At 35.5% G+C, this 22,103-nt stretch overlaps 1 protein-coding gene across 1 annotated transcript in view; it reads left to right on the forward strand.

Annotated features, from left to right (window-relative positions):
- Positions 1-22,103, forward strand: part of GALNT2 (polypeptide N-acetylgalactosaminyltransferase 2) — a 254,489-nt gene that overhangs the window by 206,995 nt on the left and 25,391 nt on the right. Inside the window, exons 8-11 of the mRNA XM_051993624.1 lie at positions 3,117-3,204; positions 14,528-14,615; positions 15,483-15,586; positions 20,705-20,831. Of these exons, the coding sequence (XP_051849584.1) occupies positions 3,117-3,204; positions 14,528-14,615; positions 15,483-15,586; positions 20,705-20,831 (407 nt within the window). The remainder of the gene's footprint in view (positions 1-3,116; positions 3,205-14,527; positions 14,616-15,482; positions 15,587-20,704; positions 20,832-22,103) is intronic.

The raw sequence follows: 22,103 nt of genomic DNA on the forward strand, positions 1-22,103 counted from the left end.
TTATGTATGTTCTGTTTTATAGCAATGGCGTCAAGCTTGAGTAGAAGACACTAATTTGTATGTAAGGATCCCTAAAGGCCACAAATAAGTTTAATTTCAAAATCTGCATTTCATTGCCTTTTTATTTATTTTGTTAGCCATATCCCTTTTACATTTCCATGTGGTTTGGGCTGTATTCAGAAGCATTGTGGCTCACCTGGACTAAGGGCTTGCCACCTCTGTCTTACAACAGCTAATTGTTACTTTTTGGCATCTTCTCATTTCTCTTTCTGTCATGCTTGCCATTCCGCTTAATTCCTCATTCCCCACAAACACTTGACAAGAAATTTGCCAGGAATTAATGGGGGGGAAAAGACTGTGAAAGAATAAAAATAGAACTAGTTTGTCTTTGGGTAACTATGGAAAGCATTGGCGGGGGATCAAAGGTCATACCATGAGCAGAATGTCAATGGCTATTCTAGTTGTACAACTAAAATTGTAGCCAGGCTACCGATGGGCATAAATGACATAGAATTCTCCTTACCAAAACTGTGACCATTAAATAAGTGGCACAGGTGATCAAAATGTAGATGATTAGATGTTAATGTTACTGAATTCACATTTTATTCAAAGTAGTGAATAATTGACTTGAGTGGTGATTTTAAGATTGAAGTGGATTTCATTCTTCTAATAATAGAACTATTTGGCCCCACTTCTCTGCCTTAAGACTCTGAACAAAGGCTTGATGACCACTCATGGGCCATGTTATTTTTTAGTTGACTAGATCATTGAAGACCCATCCAAATCTGTAAATCTGTGAAGGCACTTAGAACAATTTTAATGTTGTAGCAGATCATTCTGCCTATTGAATTCTTGATGATGAGTGTTCTTTCAGGCTTCTAAATTTGTGGAACTTCCTAATCCTTTGTATCTGAGTTCCTAAAGAACTGACCATATGATATTAATATATATTATATGTGATATACAACATATATAATATATATTAATATATGATATTAATACCAGGCTCTAATCTAAAAATTCTAGACCTAGACCTAAAATTAGGAAAACCCAAGTTCAAATCATGCCTTTGAATCTTACCAGATGTATGGCCCTGAGCACGTTACAACCTTTGTCTGCCTTAATTTCCTCATCCATAAAATGGGGATAATAATCAATATATTTCTGTGGCACTTTAACATTTGAAAAGCATTTTTAAAATATTATCTCATTTTATATATATAGTAACCCTGGGAGGCAGACACTACTATTATTTCCATTTTGCAAAGAAAGAAACTGAGGTTGAGAGAGATTATGAGACTTGGACATGGTGGCACACGTAGCTAGGAGATATTTTTCATGATTTCAGATTTATCATTCTAACCATTGCATCATTTAGCTGCTTAATATGACCTTTCTCCCAGGGTTGTTGTAAAGATAAAATGAGATAGTTTTTGTAAAGCTCTTTGCCCATCATAAAGCACTATATAAATGTGAGTTATTATTATTACTACTACTTCTATTATCATTGTTATTAACTTCTCTCTGGGAGAATCTTTTCTTTGTAGTACAATTAGTTTACTGGAGAATTTGGGGATTTACATGAACAATCGCCAAAATAAACAGAAGTCCCTAATACATCGTCAGAGGCTACAGGAAAAAAATATTTTGTCTGTTTCAGCCATCAGTATTCTGTCATCTTTATCTTAGGAATTTAGATCATGACAGACCTTAGTCATCATTTTGGAAAGTACCCCTTGTATATGTATTTCTTAGACTCTAGATGACTGCCTGTAGTATCTCCCCCTATGTATTCCTTTTGTGAAGAAGGATCAAGTAAGTGGTTCTAGCTCCTGAGAATAGCCCTGCCAGAGCTAGCTAGATCAGGCTTTACATTCTGAAAATTTTTTTACCACCAAAAAGTCCTTCTCATAGCAGCTAAACTTCAAAATTTGACTTTTTAAGTGGCCCCAGAATTCAGTGTATATAGCATTTTCAAAATTCCAACTGATGACTTGTATTTTCTCTTTATATTCCATATATTCAAGCATATAAAAAGTATGTGAGTAATGTTCCTATAGAATTTCAACTTTCTTTCTCTTTTTTTTAGCCCATCATTCCCATGATTCTTTTCTTCTCTATCTCTTTACTTTCTACATGACTCAATTTTCTTCCTTGAAAATGTCCATTTTAGAGATAGTTCCAAGAGTCTTTTCCCCATTTGCCACATTACCAAGTCCTTGCTTGGTATTACCAAACATTTCTTTTTAATTTGTTTGACAAAGTCCTTTATCATCCTTTTGGCTAACAAAACAGTTCTTCAACTAATTGCTCTAGAGAGAAAATTAACCTTTTGTTGTTCTTTCAAGCAAAGCAGAGTATTACTATTTCATTTTTGCAATCAATATCAGCTTAACATCAAAATTTGGAAAGGTCAGCAATTAAAAGTCATTTTGAACTCTTATCAAGAAAATGACAGCAATAGTATGTGAAATGACTAAGAAAATATTTTCATGAAATCATGGGAAGACAGGCTGCCTGATTCATTTTCTGTCACCACCACTTATCACTTTTCATATCACAGATGTGCCCATGGAAGTTTATTCTTCACTTGGCTGCATCATTGTGCTGCCTGGGTATCCATATCAGATTGTAAGTCCAAAGAGCAATATCCTCACTTCTGTTTCACATCAGCTAACACACTGTTGAATTGAATTAATTCAGTTGAACCTAAATTCTGTCAAAATGAAATCTACATTCTGATCATAATTTAGACATTTTGGAAAACTCCATTAATTTATGTCACTGGGAAAAGGTATTTGGAAAGATCACTTAGTCCAGCCCTCTGCCTTCAGACAAGTGAATATCTGAATCATCCAGGACAGATTTTTTTTTTACATATATTTTCAGTGAATTATTATCAGTATGGTATTCATGTTACAACAAATAACATAAATGTGAGGGAGACAAAGAATGGGCATTTGATATGACTATAAGCAAAAAGGCTTGGCAGATAATGAATCTGTTGATTTGTCTTGTTTCTGTATAACACTAATAATGCTTTTCTCTGTATTGTATTTTGAGTTATTTACCTATGGTTTTTTTTTTCTCTCCAAAAAAATCAATATTTATTTTAGGACAAGACCCGGGTTGTATCACCTATCATTGATGTCATTAATATGGATAACTTTCAATACGTGGGGGCATCAGCTGATTTAAAAGGCGGTATGTGTTTGTAATATGAATTAATGTTCATTATGAATCCATTTTGATCTATGTCAATTTAATTCTGTCCCATTGTTGTCATTCATTCCATAATTGCTTCTTTAGTATCTGCTATGTGCCAGGCACTAGGAATACAAAGGCAAAAAACCAAAGCAATCCTTGGGAGAATTTATAATCTGTAGTAGGTGAGGGAGTTGACAAACTTGATAAATCGACATGAAGTAAATAGAAAATAATCAGGATGAAGAGAGGTGAGAGAGAACATCAGGAAAGACTTCAGGTAGAAGGCAACCCTTGGATGTAGCCTTGAAGGGAATTGTAGTAGGTAAAAGTGAGACATAAGGAACAATTTGTTCAAATTTGTGAAGGTAGCATAAGGAATGTCATATATGAGGAATTACTAATGGCCCATTTTGGCTTGACTGTATAGCACATTATGGGGAATAATGTGAATTCAGTCTGGAAAAAAATATTGGAACCAGATGGCAAAGGGCTTTCAGTCCCAACCATAGTAGTTTCTATTTAATTCTAGAAACAGTAGGGAGCCCGTGAAGTTTCTTGAGGAGGAGAGAGATATGATCAGATCAGACAGCTTCATTAAGAATATCAATTTATCAAGAATGTAGAAGATGGATCTGAGACAGTAGTTTTGAGTGTAGGAGACCCATTAGCTAGAGATAGCAATTGTTTTAGTGAGATGATAAGGACCTGCACTAAGATGGGAGCAATGTGAGTAGAAAGAAGGGGACACATAATAGATTTGTTGTCAAAGTCAATACCACCAATAAAACTTAGCCATTGAGTGGCCATGTGGGGAAGAAGGGAAAGTAAAGAATCTAGCATAACCTCAATGTTGTAAACCTTATTGTCTAGAATGATGGTGGTAGCCTCAGCAAAAACAGAAAAGTTAAGGGAAAGGATAGGTATTGGTGAAAAGATAACTAATTTGCTTTTGGACAAGCCTGTTTTAATTCAGTTGCCAAAACAAGCTGTCCCATCCACTTGGAGATGTCTCATGTGTATTTGGTGATATGGGAATGGAATTTTGGAGATTCTAGAGCTAGAAGTCATCTGCCATAGAGATCATAATTGAATCCATGAGAGCCAATAGGATCACTGAGAAAGGGTCATAAGATCATAGATTTACAACCAAAAAGTATAAAGGAAAAAGGAAGGCCCAGAATAAAGTTGTGTGAGATATCCACAGTTAGGAGGCTGCTGACACTGGGATCATAGAACTAGAGGTGGGAAAAACCTGAGGCCATTTAGTACAATAACGATTCCCTTCATTGGCCTCCCCCTTACTCTTCCCCCCCACCCCCACATACTCAATTTTACATATGAGGAAATGAAAGTCTAGACTAGTTAAATGATTTGCTTAAGGCTCTTTCAGGTATTGTGACAGGCAGCATTTGAACCCACATCCTCCCACTCCAGAGCTAGTGTTCTTTCCACTGGACTACTTTTTCTTATGAATAAAGATCCAGCAAAAGAGTTTGAAGAAGGAGCAACCAGACAAGCAGGCAGTCAGAGAGCCAGGAGAGAATGTAATGAAAAATCAGGGAGAAGGGAAGAAATTTAAAAAAAAAAATTTTAACAAAACAAAAAAATCAAATCAGCAAGCTTTTATGAAGCACCTATGATGTACCAAATACTGTGCTAAGTATTGAGAGTTTTTAAAAGAAAGCAAAAATTGTTCTGGCTTTCAAGGAAGTCATGGTACTAGATTGATAGACAGGTGAATAGACATGCAGACAGTTGTGAATATGAAAGCACACACGTGCACAATGCATGTGTGTACATGCACATATATATACATGCATATACACACATGAAATAATTAACAGAAAATAAGCACTAGCATTTAGGAGGATCATGAAAGGCTTCTTGTAGAAGGTAGAATTGAAAGTGAACTTTAAGGAAACCAGAAGGGAGAAAGGAAAGATCATTGCTATATAAAAAGTAGAGTAGATGAAAAGGGAGTTGTGTGAAGATCAAGTTAGCATCCTGGATACCTTAGGATCAGCCGGAGTTCAGGATAAGCAAAAGTCCTTGGTCTTTATTCTTGGTCTTTAGGGGTAGAAGTGAAGGGAATGGACACAGGATCTCTGTGACCTTCCTTTTCCACCTCCACTGCCCAAGTGCCTCTGGCTTGTCTTATTCCACCCCCTAATCCTTCCCACATTTCTCTGCATATATAAAAGATTGAACCAGCACAAAATAGTGGGAAGGGCCATTTTCCAAGCATTTGCTAATAGAGTGTTGTCCACTTTGGTAGTTAGCCTTAAGTGCTTGGTTGTCTGACTTTGGTAAATCAACTCAAGAGTTTCAGCCCTTTACAGAATTGTATCTGAAATTAGAGATTATCCTTAAGTACAGCCTGATTATCTTTCTTTTTTTTTTTTTTTCCTGAGATAATTGGGGTTAAATTACTTGCCCAGAGTTACACAACTACGAAGTGTTAAGTGTCTGAGACCAGATTTGAACTCAGGTCCTCCTGACTTCAGGGCTGGTGCTTTATCCACTTTTTTTTGTTTTTTAAATGAAGATATTTCCACATTTATCATGTGGTACAAGAAAAATCAGATCAAAAAAAGAGAGAGAAAAACTTGCACAGCTTGATTTTCTTTAAAGTATATAGCCACTTCCATCAATCAACAAAGTATTTATTAAGCACCTACTGTGTTCCAGGCACTATGCAAGACACTGGAGATGTTAATACAAAGACTGAAACAATCTTTGTTTGCATTCTAATGAGAAAACAACAATTATATATAAAATATATATACATAATGAACATATGGATAAATATGTACATATATAACATTCATACACAATGTACTTAGATATAAGGTAGATAGGAAAGGAGAGAGCATTAGCAGTTGGACAAGCACAAAATAGTTCCACAGCTGCATATTAAAAGAAAAGATGGATTCTTTAAGGCAGAGATAAGAAGGGAATATAACTGGATATGAGGAATATCTAGTGCAAAATGACAAAGATGGGAGTTAGAGTTTCATGAATAAGGAACAGAGAGAAGGCAGTTTGGCTAGATCTCTGAGTACAAATATAGGTATAATGTCCACTAAAGCTGGAAAGATAGATTTATGAATTTGAAAACTAAACAGAAGAGTTTATTTGTGATCCCAGAGACAAGAGGAAGCCGCCCTTAGAGTTGGCTATGCTAGGAAGGCATAGTTTGATTTGCATTTAAAGAGAATTACTGTGTCAGGAATATGTAGATGTACTAGAAAGATGAAATACTTGAGGCAGGGAGGAGGCTGTTGTATAGTGGGCCTAAATGTATGTGCTAAGTGGCTGAAAAGAAGGGATTAGATGTGGGAGATTTTGTGAAGGTATAAAAAGACTCAACAATTGAGGTGAGCATGAGGTGAATGAAGGAAAAGCTCAAGAGATGCTGAGATCATATATCTGAGACACTGGAAGAATGATGATGCTTTCAACAGAAAGAAGGAAGACCTGGGTGGACAGCTAATGGGTTTCACTTTAGACATATTCAATTTAAGATTTCTCTGGGACATAACAAATTGAAATTTGTCCAATAGGCAATTGGTGGTGTGGGACTCAAACTCAATGTTGATACTGGGAGCTAGATATATAGATCTGTAGAATACTTGCATAGCAATGATGGTTAACTCCGGGGGGATCAATAAGGGTACTGAAAGTGACTATAGAAAGAAAAAAAGGCCTAGGAGAGAACCACAGAGTACACCCACAGTTAGGAAGGATGATGAGCCAGCAGAAAACATGGAGAAGTAAGTAGTCAGACAGAACCAAGAGAAAGTAAAATTTCATACAGTTGAAAAGATCTGGGAAGAGAGTGAGGTCTCTAGTGCCAGATGCACTAGACTGAGAAGGAGCCTGTGAAAGAAACATCAGATTTGGCCATTAGGGCATTGTAAAAAGGTTTCTACTGAGAGAAGAGGTCAAATGCCAGATTCCAAAGGGTGAGAAAAGAAGTGGAGATAGTGAGTGTAAACAACTTTTTCATGGAATTTGGCTGAGAAAGAACAGAGATATAAGCTCCTTCTTGAAGGAATCCTAGAATATGGTGAAGGTTTTTTAAGGAGGGAGAGATTTGAGCATGTTTAGAGGGAGAAGGGAAATAGCCTGTTGATAAGGAGAGTCTGAAGATTCAAGAGAGAGCAGAGATGATTCATGATCAGTGATAATTGCTTTCAAAGCTATCTCTTGCTTGTCAATAGTATTTCCTTGTGTTTTTCCTTCTGTTCTTTTCTATGCATTTTTACTAAGTTATTTTGTTTTTAATTTATGGAATAAAACAAGTATTTCCATAACACAGTATAATAAAAAGATGACTGCACACAAAACTGCAAATCTGTTAGATACAACTTGCTGTTCCTTTTAAATATGTAATTATCATGTAAATTTCTTTTTTTCTTTTTTTCTTCCTCCTCTCCAAAAGAACCTCTTTTATTTTTCCTTTTTTGGTAAACTGTCACAACCTTCTAAGTCCCCCTGACCCCTACCTTCTCTCACCCAGATGGAAAAAAAAAAACAAAACAAAAAACTGCTTGTGACACTTGTCTTTTCATTTGGGTAAGTGAAGGGCAAAGGGGAGTTAGAAGGTAGGGGGTTGTGAAAGCAAAATAAATTCCCACGTTAACTGTGGCCAAAAATGTGTGTCTTCCTCTGCACCTGGGGTTCAGCCCCCTCTCAGTTAGGAGGCAGGCAGCATGCTTCATCCATTAGTCAAAGAGTACAAAGTGGTCAGGGTCAAAGGTTGAAGATTTGTCAGTCAATCAGTCAACAAGTCTTTATTCAATCAAACAACAAGTATTTAGTATGTACCTACTACATTCTAGGCACTGTGCTAGGCACTAGTGATACCAGTATAACAAATGAAACCCTATTCAGAAGGAATGTTGTATATTTTAACAGGGAGGCAAAATCCATGTGCAAGTATTGACAAAATAAATATAAAGGGAACATATGCAAATAAATACAGAATAATTAAATACAAGACAGTTTGAGAGTGAGGACAGTGAGTTGAAGTGGAAAGAGGCAGAATTGGGGAAGATTTCATAAAAGGCAGTATTTGTTAAATACTTACCAAGCACCAGGCACTATATATACCAGGGGAAGGGAAGCATTTATATGGTGTCTATTCTGTGCCAGACAATACATGAAGCGCTTTATTAATATCTCTCTTGATCCTCATAACAATTCTGTAATGTAGGTATGATATTATATCTACATTACAGTTGAGAAAACTGAGACAGACAGAGGTTAAGTGACACAACTAGTGAGTATCTGAGATCACATTTGAACTCAGGTCTTTGACAGTGCCCCATCCACTGCCCCGCCTAGCTACCTCAAGCAGTTCTTCCTTTTTTAAAAAATGTAACAATTTCAGGATATTTCCACTACTGAAGTATTAAGGGCAATAACCTAGTGCCAAAAAAAAGAAAAAGAAATTGATTTTGGAGTGAGTTTTTGTTATTGTTAGTTTTTAGAGAGAACGCCCTGGCAGAGATGGAAGTTGTTTCAGTTTTTAAAAATAAACAAATTTGTTTTAAAATTTATTTTATGCCTTCCCCTTTCAGTTTATTTTAATTTACTAAGAACCTATTTTATATGTGCCTAGTTACTTACAAGTTTTATGTAACACATTGTATTGCACATGTAACATGTTATGTTACATTGTATATCGCCTTGTTCCTTGTGACGTTACATGTGTAATATATTGTGTAACATATTGTGTTACACAGTTTATATGTGCCTAGTTACTTACATGTTTTATGTAATACGCATTACACATGTAACATGTTATGCTGCACTTTATATTGCCTTGTTCCTTACCTGTACCTGTGACATGTCACACATTTAACATTGTGTGACATGTTATGTTACATTTTATATTGCCTTGTTCCTTACCTGTATCTGTGACATGTTACATGTGTAGCATATTGTATAACATGTGTTATATAGTTTATATGTGTCCAGTTACTTTCAAGTCTCCCCTTGAGAGCAAAGGCTTTGTTGTTTTTAGTCAGTATTTGTATCCCTGCACTTAGCACAGTGTTTAGGATCTGGGAAGCATGGTTGTTGGCTTACTGCTTACTATTTTATCAGCACATAAAATATTTCTTCACATTATTCCTATACTAATTGCTGCAACACAGCCTCACTTTGGGGAGCAAAAGAAAGAGAAAATATTAGGCTTCCTTCACATGATAACTCAACTGATCCAACCCACATTTGTCCTCTCCTTCCTCCCTCTACCACAAAGGCTGCTGCCCAGAACTCATGAAATTGGGCTGACTGGCCCTATGGAAAGTTGTGAAGAAGGCCAGGTTGTCCTTCAGCTTGCCATCTCTTCCCCAGTACCTCGGGGCAGCACCATGACACTCAGCCACAGTACCCTTCTCTGATAGCACTCCAGTGGGAGACCGTTGCCTCCTGTTCTTTCCCTGTCCTTTCAGGATGATGTACTCTACTAAATGGGACTGAGTTAATCTGATAGATTAATCCATGCTAATATGTTAACTAGTCAATATGCAGTATTGCTCAAAGGCAGCAGGATGCCTTAAACCTATTAAAAATATACAAGTTCCTTGTGAAGATAATGGTAGTCATTTTAGGGACCTTAGAGAGCTGGTAATTCTGATCAAGGGACCTTTTTTCCATCAGATCATTTTATGTTGGATCTTTTCACTATTTCTTTTTTAAAATCTATATATGTAAGAAAAAGCCAGAGGACAAAAGGCTCTGTTTTTTGATAAGATGCCAATGTGGTGATGTCTGGTTATTTTTTCCCTTTTCCCTTCTTTTAAGGAATTAATTCCTTTCACAAACTAAAATATAGACATATTATATGTCATGTTATATTTGTTCATATTATAATATTCATATTATATGATATTATAAATGTTCATTTTATTTTATAAATGCTAATATTAGGAGAGAGCAGCCCATGGATGACCTGTGGAATTTTGCAGGAGCCAATGAGACTTCCCAGACCACACTTGGAGAATTTTTGTTCTGCTATCTGATGCTTCTTTTTCACAGGATGGGTGGGACTACAGGGTCTCAGACCTGTAGTGCTTATTAAAACAGCCTCCTATGGATCACAGCACTTTGGTCTGTTCTAAAAGGGCTTGGATATTTTCTCCCCTTGTAATTATGAGAGAGATGCTGGGGTGGTTTTTTATTATTATTAAATTTTTTAGGGAAGGAATTCTATGCTCTTTATTTGGAGTAATTGAATCGTTTCTAAAATAGCCATCATTTTGTGGTACAGAGGACCTTCTTTCAAAACACTGGTTTTCAGGTAGAACACTAACAACACTAATCATGTTATGTCTAGACCATACTGCATGAAGTTATGTCCCAGGGATCACGATGGAACCTGTGGTGTGACCGAATCAATGTCTATAATGAGCTATGCTGTAATAGGACTCCACTTAGAATACTAATGTCTCACCTTTGAGAAATTTGTTATCTAAGAACCTGGCTCACTCAAAACACAGCAGAAGACTAGAAATAGATGTTTCAGAATAGCCAGAACACTTTTCACTTAATATGTGTGTGAGAGCTCATATATTTCACTCATAGAATGAACTACAATAGCTTTCTAATTGGCCTTCCTGCTTCAGATATCTCCTCCCTTTTCCAAGTCATGCTATACACAGCTACTAAAGAGGTTTTCTTAAAGATCAATACTGACCACATGGACTCCCTGACTCAAGAAACTCTACTGACTCCCTATTACCTATAGGAAGAAATAGGAGTTTCTCTAGTTGGCATTTAAATAAAACCCTTCCTAACCTACCTTTCCAATCTTGTTATATATTACCCTTCCCTCTACAGTCCAAACAACTTGACTTTCTTATTTCTCATACATGGTTCTCCATCTAAAACCTCTATAGCTTTACATTGGTTCTTCTCCCATGCCTGAAATATACTTTCCTGCTCATCTTTCCCTCTTAGAATTCATAATTTTCTACAATCCTTTCCTACAAAAATCATCTTCATCAGAATTTCTTGACCTTTTTTGTGTGATCAACCTCCATGGTAGTCTTATGAATTGGCCTCTTCTCAGAATAATGTTTTTAAATTTAAAAATAAAATTTATAAGATTAGAAAGGAAACATTTTATTGAGTTATCAAAATACATTTTTAAGGATTTTTTAAGTACCCAGATTTCATATAAATCTCTGTGGAAGCATTTTCTAATCCTCTCAGCTAATAATGCTACACTCCCACAATGACCTTATCTTATTTTTTCTTGTTTTTTTTTGTAACTAATATTTTATTTTTTTCCAATTACATGTAAAGATAATTTTCAACACTCAATGTAAGATTGTGTTCCAAATTTTTCTTCCTAATACAGCAAGCAATCCAATATAGGTTATCTTATATCTATTTTTATCTATGTACATATTTGTATTTCTTGGACAGACTGTGTGAACTTTTTGAGAGCAAGAACTCTTGACAGTTTTGCTATTGTCTTTCCAATACCTAGCATAATGCCGAACACATAGTAGGTGTTTAATTCATGAGTATTGACTATTGATGGATGGAAGCCTCTTGACCTAACCAGCTTACCTCCTTGACTCTTGGAACTCATCGTGCTTTAAAATTGAAGAGAGGGCCTGGTCAGGCATACTGACAGCTGTAAAAAGTAATTGCTGATATTCTGACAGAAGGAAAGACATTTTAAAATCATAAACCTCTGAAAGAACAGTTCAAAAATCTCCTCAGGCTGGAATTGTGAACTCCAAGATCCCTGCACACTGCATTAGATAGTAAAAGCCTCACTATAGGTATAGTATGATAATTGGTGTCCTTAATTAACAATAACCCTAAGTCATTAAGAGGATATTAAATGTGTTCAGAATGTAGTAAATAATACTAGAGGCAAGGTAGCAAGACAGCCAGTCTCAGAGGCAGGAAGACTTGGATTCAAGTCTAGTTGTATGATCCTGGGCAACTTAATTTATCTATCAATGATTATCTAAGATTATAAATTTCCAGGAAGATGCTAACCTGCTTTGGTAAAGGGAGTTTCCGTACCTAAAAGTTTCCCAAGCTAATGAAATTACAAGTCTAGTCCCTATCACTACAAAAACAGTAACAACAACAATAATAATGATATTGAACATTTTTATAAAGTTTACAAAGCACTTTATAAGCATTTTCCCATTTGACTCTCACAATAATTCTGTGAGGTATTTTGCCCATTTTGCAGGTGAGGATATTCAGACCAAGAAATTAGATGACTTGTTCAGAATCATTCAGCTACTAAATATTTGAGTTAGGATTTGACCAGGAAGCTTCTTGTCTTTCCCTGACTCTATCCATTAAATCACCCAGATGCTGATGTGAATAAAGTATGGAGAGCATGTAGTAGTTCTTTAGGATTTTTATCCAAAATGTTTAATATTAAAGAAATTTTTGATGTCTAAAGTGGTAAGCATTCTGCTATCCTGGGCAACTCATTCACCAAATTTTCCATATAATTGAATTTTTTTGTACTCTGCATATTCAAAAGAATTTTTTTTTCTTAACGACACACATTACTACAAGTAAGAATTCTTCTACAACAGATTTCTGAAACCAATAGTTGGAGCTATTTTAAATTATTTGTCTGATCAGAATAGAGAAGGCCAAGTTGACATAGGATTTTGAGGGAATCTTATTAGGGATAAAACTCAAAGAAAATAGATTAAAAAAAAATCAGTCCTTATAGTCTCATCCTTGGTACCAGATCAAATTTTGAAAAGGAGAAGTTGGTATACAAGTTGAGTTGGCTAATTGAGTTTTCTCTGAATGAACCTCAGTCTTCAAGCTGATTTTCTAGTTTACATTAATTTTGCACATGGGAATGTTTTGTGTACAACATGGCAGGTTTTCTGCCGTAGGCATGTAACAAATGGGTCTGGATCAGATGAGCCGGAACCCGCCGACATGCTGGGATTCTTGGTACGGTAGCCGGAGTTTCCATGGCGGCAAGAGCTGATTTTTAAAAAATCTTCCCTTGTGCCTCATTCTGCTCCTGCTACCTGAAAACCAGATGCTTTCTCTATATTCAAACAGGCATCACTGTGAATCTGCAACCTGATAAACTCACTAGAAAGGGCCTTTGGTGGGCCAGCCCCCAGGAGACTCTGGGAGCCCATTGGGCAAAGCCACCAGGCTGCCTTTTTGTTCTCACTTTCCCCATTTCAATGCACTATAGCAAACACTGTAGACAAAGCCCTGAATACAAAGTACACAGAAGTGGGAAATTACACTTAAGCGTAGCTAAAGCTGTAACCAAAAGAGAGCAAAAGTGGGAATAGCTTAGTATGTCTGCCACATCTGTGGAAGCTAGAGCACAAAGTTTCTGAGTTGCAGCAGTGTTGGCCAGGAGATCACTTGATATGTCTGGAGAGAATTAACAAATGACATGGCCTTTATGTGCTCCTAAGGAACAAAAGTTTGAGAATTAAAGATAAAATCTCAGTAGGAGTGTGGATAGAGGAGGAAGGAAGGCAACAAGCATTTATTACGTACCTGCTATGTGCCTAGCACTGTGCTAAGTGCTTTACAAACATTATTTTATTTGGTCCTTACAACAGCACTATGAGACAGATGTATCCCAAATTGGAGGAAATTAAGGCAAGCAGAGGTTAAGTAACTTTCTGAGCATCCCAGGTAGGAAATGCCGAGACTAGCTTAGAATTCAAGTCTTCTGACTCTAGGCTCAGTGCTCCTGTCACTATACCTCATAGCATAGAAGTATATGCTTATTTCCAGAGATACTTAATTTTCTTGGAAACATGAGCCTCCCTAATTTTAATTAGAGCATTAAAAAAATTCATATTCAGCAAGGTCCAAATCTGTTAGAAGTTTCTCACTTTTTCAATCTTATTCTCTCCTAAAATCTTCCATATTCAAACCTCTCATGCCTTTATTTTTGTTTTATTTAGCCTAATTCATAAAAGGGGTTTCTTTCAGGGAGGAGAGTTACGAGAATGTTTAATAGCAACAGGGTTCGAATCTGGCCTCAGACTCTGAGTAGCTGTGTGACCTTTGACTTCTCTGTATCCTAGTTTCCTCAGCAATAAAAGGGATCTTCTAAGAATGCACAGACCTGGGTGCTCAGGGTAGTAGAGGGAGAGACAGGAAATATTGGTTAAGACATGTCTTGGGCTTTTCTTCAGACATATCCAGATTTTATTAACAAAAGCCTTTTCACTATGGAAGATAAAGGGTATGGTGTAAAGAAGCATATTGCCACATTTCACTTTGTGACTTCTCATTTATTTTGTTTTGAATGTTCTCTCACATACAGGTTTTGATTGGAATTTAGTATTCAAATGGGATTACATGACCCCAGAGCAGAGGAGAGCACGCCAAGGAAATCCAGTTGCTCCCATAAAGTAAGTTCTTTCACATCTTTTAAAGATGATGTTTAAATAATTGGTTTTGATACCATTTTCTAACTATTAACTTGCCATATAACTGGCCCAGCATTTTGTCTCCATATTTCTCATCTTCTCACACAGGGTGTAGACATCTCCATTAGTTGATAATGTGCTTTGAAATTTTTTTAAAAAGCCTGACTTGTCTATATCCCTTAATTTAGGTGGTCAGATCTGTTTTTCCTTAGTGTTATTGTAAAAATATATTAAGTACCACAAAAGTGTAACAACCTTGTTGTTGAAGCTGGTGCTGTTTTTGGTTTTTCCCAAGCTTGGCTTCCTTGTGTCAACAGGTTATGTTATGGAAGTCCAAAGGTGACAGTGGCTTGCTTTATAATTGTTTGCCTTCCTTTATTTTGTGACAGTGCCTACATATTATAAGAAATTAGTGAGGATACATTAGGGGTATTAGGATATACATTAGGTATTCTCTATTTATAGATCGAATTCATGTCCAAGTACATTGTGTAGCTTATTGCTGTGAGAAGGAAATGTCAAGCACTGCGATCCCCATTTTACAGATAAGGAGACTGATCCAGAGAGAAACAATTTGCCCTGAATAAATCAGCAAATTTTGCCCTGTAGTTTTCAGTATCCCTAGTGGGCTGTATAATGTCAAGGCAGTAAATTGTTGGTCTGCTACGCCTGCAGTGGTAGAAGAAAAACGAAGCTGTTTGAATCTTAAGTGTGGAATACTGGCTGGAGTTTATTTTGAAAATCAATCTGTAGTTCAGATATTGGACAGCTCTGAAAGAGAGAAAACTTCTGACTTTGATTTCCAATCTCTTCCTTCCTTCCCTCCCTTCCCCATTTCTGCTTCTTTAGAACCCCCATGATCGCTGGCGGGTTATTTGTGATGGATAAATTCTACTTTGAAGAACTGGGAAAGTACGATATGATGATGGACGTATGGGGAGGAGAAAACCTGGGTATGTGTCTTGTTTCTTCAGAATACCTAGTCTTTTGATAGAAAGCAATTTCTAATTTATGCAAGCTTGGAGTGCTTGGCTATCTAGTTCTGGAGAAATATCAAAGGAATAGACCCACAGACAACAGATTCTCAATTAAAAGATGTTGAAAAAAGGAATGAGAATAGTAGTCTGGATTATGGGGAATGAAGATCTGACTAACGAGATGTTCTTGTTAATGTTGGCCTTGTTGTAAATAAGGATCTGCAAGCTTGGAAGCAGAAATGTGTATAGGTAGAGTGAAATTTGAAGGGGAGAAATAGATTTTCTATAAGTCTTGTAGGAGACCATTTCTGGGAGGAAAATATCCAGCAAAACCTGGAAAAAATAACCAGTTTTGATCTCTCAATTAAGATAGTGATTCTTGGGATATGATGGAGTCTCAGTCATCAAATGAGCTAGAATTGAGGTCAATGAATATAATTCTTTGTTGAGTACTTATGCAAAAGCCTCCTAGTTTTATTTGCTTTTTTTTTTAAATTAGACCTTGCAAATTATTATTACCTAGATACAATTTAATTTCATAGATTTATAACTGTGATTTAATAGTTGCACCACAGTTAGAACTGAAAAGATTTTTTTTTTTTGCTTGAAGCCATTAATTTCAAGTACTTACTTCTGAGCTAATTATCCTTGGCTACTGAGTTTTCTTTTTATTATCTTTTGCCTTTGGGTGAATCTTTTTGCAAGTTCATTTAGGAAAGGGAGAAAAATCTGATGATACTATTATTTTGAATGGTTTTGATTTTTTAAAAGTTGTAATATAATTTTGTTTTTTTTTAAGTTGTAATATAGAACCAAAGATGGGCCTTTTCCCCTTCATTTAAGAAACTGACATGATGTTTGTTTTCTAATCATTTAGATGACTTGAAACTTTTGCTGATGTTGTGCATAATTTTTGGAGCCTTTCAACTGCTGAAGAAATTTGTATTGCTGAAGTAATTTGTTCATAAAACTTAGTGACTAAATTTAAAAAATATCTAAAAGTTTAAAAAAAATAAGGTTGCTCTTTTGAGCTTATCTAAACTGAAGATACTTGGGCTTTGTATGGATGGGGCAGAGAGCTGGTTTTTCTAGAACTGTAATGCAACTAATTAAGATTTTAGAAAGGGTTCCAAGTCACCCAGCTTTTATGGAAAGACCACTTTAGAACACATTTCAGCATGGGTGACTATACACCCAATCAAAAATAACATGTTTTAGAAAATTAGGCAATGCTTTATTTATGTCAGCAGCAATATACATTCAATGTGTAGCACTGTTCTTTATATTCCTTAGTTCTTCCAAAGTGATTCTTGCCAATTGGGATCTTGTGACACGATGCAGAGACAGTTTTTACCCCCAAAATGAAAAGAGACCTTTCACTCAAATGCCAGAATGAAAGAGATTTGTTTACAGTCTCTTACTTTGCTTTTGTTTTGATTTCTATGCTTCTGTACTTGTGCTATTGAAATTATTGTACTAAGATCATAGTTCACAGAATCCCAGTTCTGATATTTACAAATTGTGTGACTGTGGGCAAGTACCCTAAGCTCTCTCAGGTTCCTTTATCTGTAAAATGGGTTTAGTGGTACTAGAACTAGATAGGTCACAGAATTTTATAGTATGGTGACTTGAGAATAGAATAAGGTGTATATCAAAGGAATAATATTAGGAAAGTGTCAGTAAACCAGGAGGAAAGCTAAATCCAGTATCTTAGCATTTCATCTGCAAGAAATCTCTTTCTCCTCTCATTGTTGGAGGCAATAGGATATTTCCCTAGGAGTTTTCTACTCCAGATTTTTTGATGAAATAAGGTCCTGCTTTTCAAAGGATGTATAACCTACAGGCTACCTCCCTTTTCTTCACCATTGCTGTGGATTTTGGCTGCAAACCACATATGGCAGAGGTAGCCAGTTATTTAATTTCTACCCATGTATTATCCATGGTAACATTGCAGCGATATATGCCCAAATCTAATTATTATTGAAAATTTTCAAGCATCTCCACCTAAACTAAGAAGTCTTCCATTATTTTTTTTTTATGGAGAGCCATTGTATTTTTGGTAAATTGAAAAAATAAATTGATCTTCAGGTTCCCTATAATACAGAATCCATATTTCTCGAGACAAGAGAATAAATGGGTTGCTGGGTAACCCAACCCGATGGATAGAGTGCCACGTCTGAAGTCAGAAAGTCTTGTCTTTGTAAGTTCAAATATGGCCTCATATAATTACTAATTGTGTGACTATGAGCAAGTCACTTAATCCATGTTGTCTCAGTACCTCATCTGTAAAATGAACTGGAAAAGAAAATGGCAAATTACTCCACTATCTTTGCCAAGAAAATTCCAAATGGGATCAGTCAAACATTAGTGAAAAATGACAGAACAACATTTGTTTTTCTTATGAAAACTAGACTTTGCATAATTAATTCTTAATGGGGAAGCCTTCTTGCCAATCTTGAGATTTTATTTAAAGTAGGTATTATATGTAAGTGAAAGCTTATGGAGCCTAAAAAATTATTCCTATTATATACTAGTATAATGGAAACACCATCAAATCTAGAGTTATAAATTCTAACTAAGCCACTGGACACCTATATATCTTAGAATATCTTAGACCTGTTTGGGCTTTCTTTCCCTCATCTGTTTAAAAAAAAAAAGAGGGGGACTAAATGGTCTCCAAGTTCCTTTCAATCTTTAAAGCTATGGTACCAATAATCCTTTAATTATTTAACTTTTAAAATGACTTCAGTATCCAATAAACCTAATTAATTCAGACTCAGCTAATTTAGAATGTGTTGTAATTTGAACAAGTATTGAGCCAAAATTTACTTTTACAATCATCAGGAAAGGATTTACTAATCAACAAATACTTTTTGAGTACCTCATAACATATTTCTACTTATATATATATGTGTATGCTTTTTACCCAAGCCTATATGGTGCCTGGGGATGAATTATTTTATTATTGAATTGGATTATTTTCTTGTTGATAGAAAGCAAGCCAGCATTTATGTGCAGTGAAAGTAAAACAGGTTTGAAGGTTATCAAATAGTAAGAGCTTCTAGGTGGTTTGTAAAAAACAGGCATCTTTGAATCAACAATTTAGCATCAAACTGGAATTCATGAGATTATCTATAAACTTTTCCTGATGGAATAAAGCGGAAGGTCAGAATAAAAATATTTTTTAATTTAAATTTTTTAAAACTTTTTTTCATTTAAATTTTTATGGATTAAAAAGCAGAAACACAGGCTAGTGCTCAATTAATATTAAATAATAGTATTAGAAGGAACTAGATGTTTAATTATCTTTTTTGTCTAATTACAAAGTTTCATGGTTTTTTTGGCTGAGACAATTGGGGTTAAGTGACTTGCCTAGGGTCACATAGCTAGGAAGTGTTAAGTGTCTGAGACCAGATTTGAACTGAGGTTCTCCTGACTTCAGGGCTAGTGCTCTATCCATTGCACCAACTAGCTATCCCCATGTGGATACTTTAAAAATGTTGTTTAAGTCTTTCATTTTAAGGATTACATATTGTTCAGTTCCCCATTTACTTTTTAGTATTGCTGACCTGCTCTCTCAGAACATCTTTATACACAGGATAGAGGAATATCAGCTAGACATTAATTAATACAGCTAGGTAGATTTGTACCTGGTTGGGTAGCTTTATCGATAGTGGAAAAGAGTGAAGAGAGAGAGAGACAGATCAGAAAGTAGGGAGATGCCTCTAGTGGCCCTTTCTGGTCAACATTTTTCTTAGTGACTTGGATAAAGAGACAGAAGGCATACATATCCAAGTTGCAAGAGACACAAAGTTGAGAGTGAATGAAAAAATTAGTATTCAAAAGAATTTTGGCCCACTGGAATGGTAAGCCAAATCCAACAAGATGAAAGAGAGATCATTGGCTTTAACGGTAGAAAGGGTTTTAAGGCTCACCTGGTCTAATGATGTCAAATTCAGATAGTGCATCTACTAACATATTTGCATATGTGCATATGTGTTCCTTTTAAACAAGCTTTTTTTGTGGGATGAATTTGGTGGGATTGAACTGCTGATTTAGAAAACCATAGATTAACATTATCTTTGGTTTTGTGTATTTTTATTTATTTTGTTGGTGTTCCTAATTTCATTTTAATCTGGTTCTGGCCACACTCAAAAGTGTAGGGTAGGGTGGACTATAAGTTTGTCCCCTCTGATCTAGGCCAACCTTCTCATTTCCTGCACTTATCTTTGGAAAAATCCAGCTGCCTATTTAAGGATGGAGGGAGAGATGTCTTTTGGTAGTAGCTTACATGAAACAAGGTTTAGAAGTTTTAATTGACTGCAAATTCAGTGTGAAAAAGCAATGTGGCATGATAACATGATTGCAAAAAAGCTAATGTTGTTTGGGGCTTTACGCTGAACTGGTCAGATCACATCTGGAATATGGTCAGTGATTCAGCATTTAAGATGATTGACAAAGTGGAACACATGCAGAGGAGAGACCATGATGGCAAAAAGTATTGGAAGCCTTTCATATCTGCATCAGCTGAAAGAATATTTAAGATATTTAGCCTGGAAAAAAAAAAAAAGCTAATGTGTTAGCTAAATGTGTCTCTAAATAATTTTAAAACTGTTATTGAAGGGTAGAAGGGGGATACATTTTTTTTATTAGTCTAGAAAGTAAACCTAGGAGCAATGCATGTAATGTAAAGATGGATTTTGCTTCACTTGAGGAATAATATTCTGACTATTAGAGCAGTTTTCAAAAATGGAATGGATAATGTAAGATAGTGACTTCCCTTTCAGTGAAAGTATTTAAGAGACAAGATTATCAGATATGTTTTATGAGGAATTTCTGCATGGGATAAGATGTTATGCTAATGATTTCTTAGAGTCTTATTAAAACTGAAGACATAATAATTCAAAACCTCTGTGTTAATTGATTTATTTAAGTCCTTTGAAATATTTTAATTCAATCAACATTGTATTCAGTGGCCATGTTTCACCAATCAACAAACCAGGAGTTCACCTAGTGTAAGATTGAGAATGTCTGAAGATGTTAAACTTCCATCTCATTCTTTGAATAATCACTTGTTCTCAATTATTGTTACAGAGATTTCATTTCGAGTGTGGCAATGTGGTGGCAGTCTAGAGATCATTCCTTGCAGCCGAGTTGGGCATGTGTTCCGGAAGCAGCATCCCTATAGTTTTCCAGGAGGCAGTGGCACTGTGTTTGCCCGGTAAGCAGCTTTTTAAAAAAAAGCTTTTAACTTAAAAAAAAAAATTGTTGTAACTCATTCTCTTTTTCTCCTGAATAAGTTACAGCTACCCAACTCAACTAGACATCTCCCTGGAAGGCAGGGGAAATAACCTTTGAAAGAAAATCCTAAACCACAGGCTATTTTTGTTTTGAATAAGGAGAAGATCTTTTTGCTTAGATGCTAAATTTTGTATTGTCAAATACAATTTCAAAACTTTTTTTTTAATTCACAGGAATATTTATGCAAATTTGGGGACTAAGCTAATTTAAATATTCAATGTTTCTATGCAGAATGGTTAATTTAAGATGTGATTAGATATTTGATCTTTAACAATTTACTTAACCTTTCCATACCTCAGTTCCTCATCTCTAAAATGAGGATACTAAGCCAAATGATTCTCTCTGTATGTCTTTGCAATTCAAAAAATTCAGTAACATTAAATTAAGAATATGGGTATTTAGAAATTATCCGTGAGCTCTATGGATAGAGGAAGAGTTCATGACCAAGCGAAATACTGTGAGCATCATAGAAGGTAAAATGGACAATTTGATTATAGAAAATTTTAAAGGATTTTTGCACAATCAAAACAGGTGCAACTAAAATTAGAAAAGAAGCAAGTAAATTGGGATGAGGAAAGTCATTGCAGCAAACTTTTTAAATATATATCTTTTTGCTAAAACATGGAACTGATTCCAATTTACAAAAACAAGAGCTTTGCCAAGTTAATAAAAAGTTAATAGACATAAACAGAAAGTTTTCAAAAAAAGAAATCTTTGAGTGAGAGGAAGTAGAAAGGAGGAAAGGCAGAAAAGAAAAATAAATTTTGTTAATTAAAAAATATATATGTAATATGTGTGTATATATATTTTAAAGAAGACAACCTGGGGAGGAAAAAAGAATATAGGCATTTTAATTTAATAAAAATGTAGGTCTGCCACTCATTTGAAATGAGAATACAAATGAAATATGAATTGCCTATGGATCTTCGAACTTCTTAACAACTCCTGCCTCCTATCACTGTATTTAATTGCTTCCACTCTATCAATGCCTGTTGAGCTGCTGCCTATTATTGAAAGTTCAGTAAAGATCTAACTGCTCTGTGAAGATTCCAGCTCTTTCCTAACATTTGATTTGTAATTCACTTAAGCACTTATGTGCTACTTTCATTTATATATGTGTATGTCTTATCTTGCCTATTAATTGAGGTCCTTAGGGACAAGATGTTAGTCATCCTCATATCCCTGAAGTGCC

Source organism: Antechinus flavipes, chromosome 4 (genome assembly GCF_016432865.1).
Source record: "Antechinus flavipes isolate AdamAnt ecotype Samford, QLD, Australia chromosome 4, AdamAnt_v2, whole genome shotgun sequence".
Classification (NCBI taxonomy): Eukaryota; Metazoa; Chordata; class Mammalia; order Dasyuromorphia; family Dasyuridae; genus Antechinus; species Antechinus flavipes.